The 7,500-nt window shown below is 48.7% G+C and overlaps 1 protein-coding gene across 1 annotated transcript in view; it reads right to left on the bottom strand.

The window, feature by feature from the left end:
* LOC113824765 (translation initiation factor IF-2) overlaps window positions 1-7,500 on the bottom strand; it is a 31,447-nt gene that overhangs the window by 4,777 nt on the left and 19,170 nt on the right. The window contains exons 3-4 of the mRNA XM_070134573.1: window positions 5,334-7,250; window positions 3,263-3,417 (exon numbers count right to left, since the gene is read on the bottom strand). Of these exons, the coding sequence (XP_069990674.1) occupies window positions 3,263-3,417; window positions 5,334-6,463 (1,285 nt within the window). The 5' untranslated portion in view covers window positions 6,464-7,250. The remainder of the gene's footprint in view (window positions 1-3,262; window positions 3,418-5,333; window positions 7,251-7,500) is intronic.

The raw sequence follows: 7,500 nt of genomic DNA, 5'->3' as shown, positions 1-7,500 counted from the left end.
CCGCCCTTATCACGGGATCTCATAAGACCCAAAACACCACGCACACAAGCCCATACTAACGCCGAGAAATGAGACAAAATGTAAACAAAAAGGAAAATGGTGACAACAATGATGCACATTTTTTCTTTTCTTTTCGTCTGCATTCTGGACCATTTTCGAGCTGCCTGCGACCGATGGCTGGAAGAACCGAGAAAACTCGAGAAAAAGGGGTAATGCAGAGGAAGATAATGAGGCTCAATAGGGAGGGAAAGAGGGAAAGAAGAATACGATGAGGGGAGAAGGGGAGGGAAGGATGGAGAGGGGAAGGAAGGTAAAGGAGGGAGAGAAGGAGAAGGGGGAGGGGGAGGAAGGGGAGGAGGGAGGAGGGAGAAAAGGAGAAGGAGGAGAACTAGGAGAAGGAGGAAGAGGAGGAGAAGAAGAAGAAGAAGAAGAAGATGATGATGATGAATCAGTGTTTTCCTGTTTTTGAGGAGAGGAAGTAAGAGAGGGAAGAGAAACCAAACTAAAAGTGAGAAAAAGAAATCCTGCTAACGAAGACTGAAAAAGACAGCACACAATGAAAGGGCCGAAAAAGTCAGGCGAAAGAAAAAAGAGAGAGAGAAAAAAAAGAAAGAAAAAAGGAGTGGCACAGAGAAAGGTGACAAGCAAAGAGAATAGAATAAACGAAACGTGACGAAAATGGAAGTGAACGAAAAAGAGGAGAGAAAGAAACAGAAAAAAATGAAAGAAAATAAACAACATAACAAATTAAAAGAACACACGGGAGGAAATGGAAGAAAGATAAGTAAATGGATAAACGATTAAATAAAAAATAGACATCAGATAACCGAAGAACATCGCAAATACCAATTAATTATCAATTCTTAATATAATGCATCTCCAATCTATGCGCCGCTGCTTTGAAATCCACTAAACAACAAAGTACAGATTTCGAATCGACACAAAAAGTAATGATACCAAAAAAAGACACCCCAAAAAACAATAAATAAATAAATAATAATAATAATAATAATAATAATAATAATAACAGTAATAATAATAAATAAATAAAATAAAAAGATGGAGGGACATATAAACCCAGAAAAGCTATACCCTAAATCATCAAAAACATCGACCGGAAATGAGACTCTAACAACAAACAAAAAGTCAATAAACAAAGAGGTAAATAAGATTCTAAGCGGAAAGAGACTAAACGTAAAGATGTCTCTGCTAATACGAAAATACTCTTCCTTTCCTGCATCTCGTCTCCCCTTTGCTCCTCCCCCCTTCCCCTCCCCCCATCCTCACCTTCCCCTCTCCTACTCCCCCCCCACCTTCCTCTCTCTCCTACTCCCACCCCACCTTCCTCCTCTCCTACCCCCCCCCCCACCGTTCCTCTCTCTCCTCCCCTACTACCCTCCGTTCCTCCCTCCCTCCCCTACTCCCCCCGCCCCCCTCACCTTCCCTACTCTTCTTCCTCCATCCCCTTCCCTCCTACTCTTCTCCACCCCCCCCTCCCTTCCCCCCCCCCTCCTTCCCCTCGCCCCCTATTGGACTATGATTCGAGTCTTGTCATTTAAAGTCTAGTGAGTTTGGAGTTTATGAGGCATGGGGAGGGGGAGGGCAGGGGGGGGGTGAGGCATGGGGGAGGGGGAGGGCAGGGGAGGGGAAAAGGGGAGACGGATAACAGGTGGAGAAAGACGGAGAAGAGGGGGAGAAGAGGAGACGGAGAAGAGGCGGAGAAGAGGAGAGACAGGGAGAGGGAGAGGAGGGAAGGAGACGGAGAGGGGAGGGGTTAAAGGAGGAGGATAGAGCAGGGAAGGACATGGAAGGGGTGAGGGGGAGGGGCCAGGGAGGGAGTAGAGAGAAGAACGAGACAGAGGGGGAAGTGGAAAGGCTGCCTGGATGTAAGTCAATTTTGGACTCTACGGTTGGGCAAAATAAGGGTCACTATCCTGCAGTAGTGTGGAAGATTCTTCAGGCAAGCACGCTGGCAGGCAGGCAAGCAATTTGAGGGACGGACATACGCAGGAACTTGTCTCTAAAGAAGCAACCTATTGAAAGCTGTTAGGGAAGAGGGAGGGGGGGGTGAGGGGGATGGGGGAGGGGAGTCACATACACGAAAAGGCAGCGTGAAAGAGAGATGGGGAAGCAGGAGCTAGCGAAGGAGGGATAGGAAAAAAGAAGAAGAGAAAGAGAAAGAAGAATATGAAGGGGAGAAGAAGAGGGAGAGGAAGAGGAGGGGGAAGATGAGAGAGAGAGAGAGAGAGAGAGAGAGAGAGAGAGAGAGAGAGAGAGAGAGAGAGAGAGAGAGAGAGAGAGAGAGAGAGAGAGAGAGAGAGAGAGAGAGAGAGAGAGAGAGAGAGAGAGAGAGAGAGAGAGAGAGAGAGAGAGAGAGAGAGAGAGAGAGAGAGAGAGAAGCAATCAAACACAGAGAAAGGGAAAAAATGAAGAACAAACACTCCTGAATATAAATTTAAAAAAAGGCAAAGACACAGGGAAATACCAAACAAAAAAAATCCAAAAATAAATGAAAAGGTAAAAAAAAAAGAAAAACAGAAAAAAAGTTGAAATAATATTTGGCGTCATTTCAGAGACACTTTCATTGGCGTGTTGATCCTGAGAGTGAAGCAACCACTCGCCTTGCACAGGTTTCCGAAAATGAGGTATTTTGCGTGTATTTCCTGTAAGTGTGTGCGCGCGCGCGCGCGTGTGTGTGTGATTCTTTGATATTTACGTTGCTCATTTTCACTCCATTTACACAAAAATGAGTCAATTTCAAGTCCACAGTCACAAAGAATATGATTCCAACAATAAGTCGCCCATCCTACATCAAGATGAAGAGACCATTTAAATAAAACATCCTTTTAGGCATAAGATGTAAGTATAGCGGATAGACGAAACGCACGCAGAATTATAATAGGCAATAATAATAATAATGATAATAAGAATAACAATAATAATAATAATAACATAGACAATCATGACGATATCAATAGCAATACTCGATAACATAATAGAATACCTGATAGTGTACGTGTTTGCGTCTAGGTATGTGTGTATGTACGTAAAGCTTCAACAAAGTCACGAAAGCACTCCGCCGCAAAAATAATAATAATAATAATAATAATAATAATAATAATAATAATAATAATAATAATAATAATAATAATAATAATAATAATAATAATAATAATAATAATAACAATAATAACAACAATAATAATAAGAATAAGAATAAATAAAATAATTAAGTAACTAAATAAATAAATCCAGTACTCACCAAGTAGTTTGGAGAGCCAGTCGGCGAGGTCCTCCTTGAGGGGGAGCAGCTGCCGCTCGTGGGCCTCGGCGATCTTGGCGTTGAGGAGCGACATGTACTCGGCCTCCGTGCGCGGGTACTCGTCGTCCTCAAGCTCGAGGCAGAAGGAGGGCTCCCTGGAGGACGAGGGGGAGAGAAAAAGGGAAAGAATTATTTTCCTTTTCTATCTATTTATGTTATTATGTTTATTTCTTGTTTTCTTTTTTTCTCTTTTTTCGAGTGCGGGAAGGGGTGGTGGGGGCTGGAGGGGGTGAGGGAAGAGAAAGGGGGAGAGACAAGAGGAGAGATTCGAGGAAGAGAGTGAAGGTATGGGGGAGAGGGAAGGGAGGGAAAGCTAACAAAGGAAGAGGAAAACAAGAAGGGAGAGAAATAACCTTAGAAAAGGAAAATGGTGACACAGTGGATAAAAAGGAAAAGGAAAAGAGAAGGAAAGAGAAAGGGAGGGAACGAGGAGGGAAAGGAAATAAAATTATGTGAATGATAGGGAAGGGAAGGAAATTAAAGAAATAGAAAAGAAGTGAATGAGAGAAAAATGGGAGAAAAGAGCGAAAAGGGAAATGGAAGAGTAGGGATAGGAGAAGAAGAAGAGATAGCGATGAAGGAAAAAAAACGGGGAATACTGACGAAAAGAACAGAAATAACACAAAGGATAAACATCAAAAGAAAAGAACATCACATAACGCGACGACTGAAGAATTCTGACAGGAAAGTCTGAAGTGCATTAGAGAAAATGAGATTAAAGAAAGAAAAGAAGAAAAAAAGTACAAAGCAAATGGAATCCGAAAGACGTATCTCAGAAGGAAAACAAAAACTAGAGGGACAGATCGATCCAGGCAGACTAAAAGAGCAAAGAAAAAGAAAAATGATAAAGAAAGAGAAAGATAGGAGGAACAGAGATAAAAAAAAATGAGAGGAGAGGGGAGAGGAAGCGAAAGAAAGGTAATATTGGCACTAAACCCCTTTTATATTTACTCTCGTTCTTCTTTCGTCTCCTTTCTCTTCCAGCATCGCAAAAAGGGGTGAATGAAGTAACTGATGTTTGAATGAACTCAGGGGATGGATGGAGCAGGTGAGGAGGGCAGAGAGCGAATGAAAATGGTCTGCTTTTCTATTCGCGAATGTGCGAGCTCGAGCAGTCACACACATGCACATCCATATACATACAGGTATAGACATTATCATACAACACACACATGTACATAAACACTAATTCGAATACAAACACACACAGACATACACAGAAACAAGCAATAATGCGGACACAGATACAAACATAAAAATGCACATAGACAGACAAACATAACACCCACACACACAAACACACGCACACATATACTCACACAGGCAAACAAACACACACAAACGCGCACACACACACATATACTCACACAGACAAGCAAACGCACACATACACACATACACACAGACAAACAAATAAACACACACACATACACTCACACAGACAAGCAAACACACACAAACGCACACATACACACACTCACACACAGACAGACAAACAAACAAACACACACACACAAATAAAGCACACCTCGGTTGAACCTGATAAATATACCGCTCTAGTAACAGCTCTATTTGGTCAAATTGTTGACTGAAGACAAAGCTAATTTTTAAAAATGTTATCATGAGCTTATCAAATCTAAAATCTCTCATCTTACTGCGACATACATAATATTATTCTTACAGATGTGATAAGATAAGGTTGAATTATCAGCTAGAAGCCGGGAGGCGGATGTGAGAGGGACAGGTAAAGATAACAATGTGAATGCTGCTCAATGTACCAGAAAATTAATGTAGTCATTGGACTGTTCTGTAGAAGAGAAAGGCGGAAGAGTATACTTCAGCAGAACAAAAATGGCAATATTCAAGTTAATAATTCTTAGAGAGCAATTACTAGGAAATGGCAAGATATCTATCACACGCTCGTCCGGGTCTTATCTTCCTCGCAACGTAATCCTGCAAATCCCTCCCGAGACAGCGCCCCTCGCGTGCCACGGGCAGCGTCGGGACTCACCTGGACTTGCTTCTGGAGGTGCGCGGCGTCCGGGGCGTCCGCGGCGTCACCATCACCTCCGAGGACGAGCTGGAGTGAAGGGCGGACTCGAGGCGGTCGGCCGCGTCGCTCACGCCCGCGTCCTCGTACACGCCGCTGCCGTCCATGGGCGCCCCACTCAAGCTGGTCGCCGGTTCCTCCCTCCCGCCGCCGCCGCCGCCGCGCCCTCCTGAGCCCGAGAGGGACGTCTGGCGCGACGCGGCGTCCTGCGCCTGGGCCGCGCCGGGGACGCCATTGCCCGCCCCCTGCCCCGTGTCCCTGGGGATGAGGGGCGTGGACTGGCTCATCTCGGGGGGGAAGGACGAGGTGGGCGTGGTGGGGGTGGTCCTCCGGCCGGGGCTCGAGGCGCGGCGTCTGGAGCCGCTCCTGCTCCTGCTGGGGGTGCGCGCCGGCTGATCCAGCAGGAAGTCCACGGAGCCCCTGACGGGTGTCTCGTCGTGGGAGCGCGCAGGCCGCGAGGGCCGCGGGGGGGTCTCTGGCGGGGCTGGCTTCGCGCCCGGGGTGGGCGGCTTTTGCCCCCGCGGCGCCGTGCCCGCGGCGGCGTGCAGGCAACCCACGGGCGTGCGGTCGTGACTGCCGTAGACGCGCCTGATGAAGGCGCCCGGCGGGTGGGCGGGCAGGGCGCAATCTGGCTCCGAGCGGCCCTGGGGAGGGGCGGGGCCCACGGGGGACCGCAATGGCTGCGTGGGCGGCGTGGGCTCGACGGGCGCCTCGGGGCCGTCGCGAGGCCACCAGCGGCCCGCCTCCCCCGCGCTGCTGCCGAAGGCCAGCTCGACGGGCGACATCGCCTCCGTGTCGAGGCCGCCGTTGTAGAGCGCCTCGCCCGCGCCCTCCGGGAAGCCCGTGTGCGTGGCGGCGTACTCGTAGGTGGTGGGCGCGGTGGGCGTGCGGTAGTGCGCCACGGTGAAGAAGGGCACCTCGTAGTCGGCGTCCGAGCGCGCCGAGTAGGAGGGCGCCGGGGCGCCGCTGGGGAAGCCGGGCGCGTCGTAGGGGCGCGGCGAGGGGTCGGAGGGCGCCTGGAACCCTGGGGGGGCCGCGTCGGCCGCCCGGGGGGAGGGGAGGGATTCCGGGGTGCTGCACAGAGTCGTCATGGTCGTCGCTACGCCGCGCGCCCGCACGCCCTCGACACTGACGCCCGCTCTGCTCTCATGCACCGAGCTCTTCCTCGAGGCGCGCCACCGAGCACACTCATGCGATCACTCGCTCGGGCTCGACTCGGCGCTCGAACGAAGCATCGACACTGGAGGAGGAGTCCCTCGTCGCGCGCGCTCTCGGGCCGCAACTTGCAATGGACGGGAGCTTTTAATGAGCTTTTCTGTTTTGCTTTTCCTTGTTTAATCCACTTCACACTCACTAACCACGCCGAGCACTGGCCTCGAGGTCGCGACGAAGGGAAGGCGTTTGAATCCGCGCGCGCTAGATCCGTGTTGTGTTATCATTGATCGGCTAACCTACCAAAGGTAATCAAATCGTATACATCCAAAAAAGGGAAAACTATCGTAACCCAAAAGGAAGGGAATATATAAAGTTTCTTTTTTTTCAAAAACAAATTCGAAACAGTATTCCGACTTCAGTAGCTACGGTAATCCTTCTATTTTCACACACATCCTCACACACACAATATATTCATATCTTAAAGACACGCTACAAAAATCGAAGAAGTCGAAGAAGTAGACGAGTAAGAAGAAGAGCCACCGAGGGGACGAACAGGGCCGTTTTCTCTACGACTCGCTAACGCCTATATCAAAAAAGGTTTTCTCGAGACGCTGGGCGGAGGCAGAGTCCTTCTCGGGTCGAGCGCTGACCATCACAACCATGAAGAGATGTTAGAGGGAGAGAGACTCGTCGCTACGTCGCCACAACCATCACCATCATCACCTGCAAGAGAAGAAAAACAAATATCAAAAAGAGAGGTCGAGAGAGAAAGTGAAAATGAAAAGAGTGGTAATCTAATTCCCAGTTCAGGAGGTTGTGGTGAGCGCGTGGATGGGAGGCAGGGTGGGTGGGAAGGGGGTTGGCGGCCTTGTTGGAAGATGGGGGCGGAGGCAAAGGAGGGGGTGGGTAGGTTTGGGTGGACAGGGTGGTTGAAAGGTGGAAGATGAGGAACAGAGTAAATGGCCAAGGGGAG

Source organism: Penaeus vannamei, chromosome 20 (genome assembly GCF_042767895.1).
Source record: "Penaeus vannamei isolate JL-2024 chromosome 20, ASM4276789v1, whole genome shotgun sequence".
NCBI lineage: Eukaryota > Metazoa > Arthropoda > Malacostraca > Decapoda > Penaeidae > Penaeus > Penaeus vannamei.
This window is presented reverse-complemented; position numbering and strand designations above follow the sequence as displayed.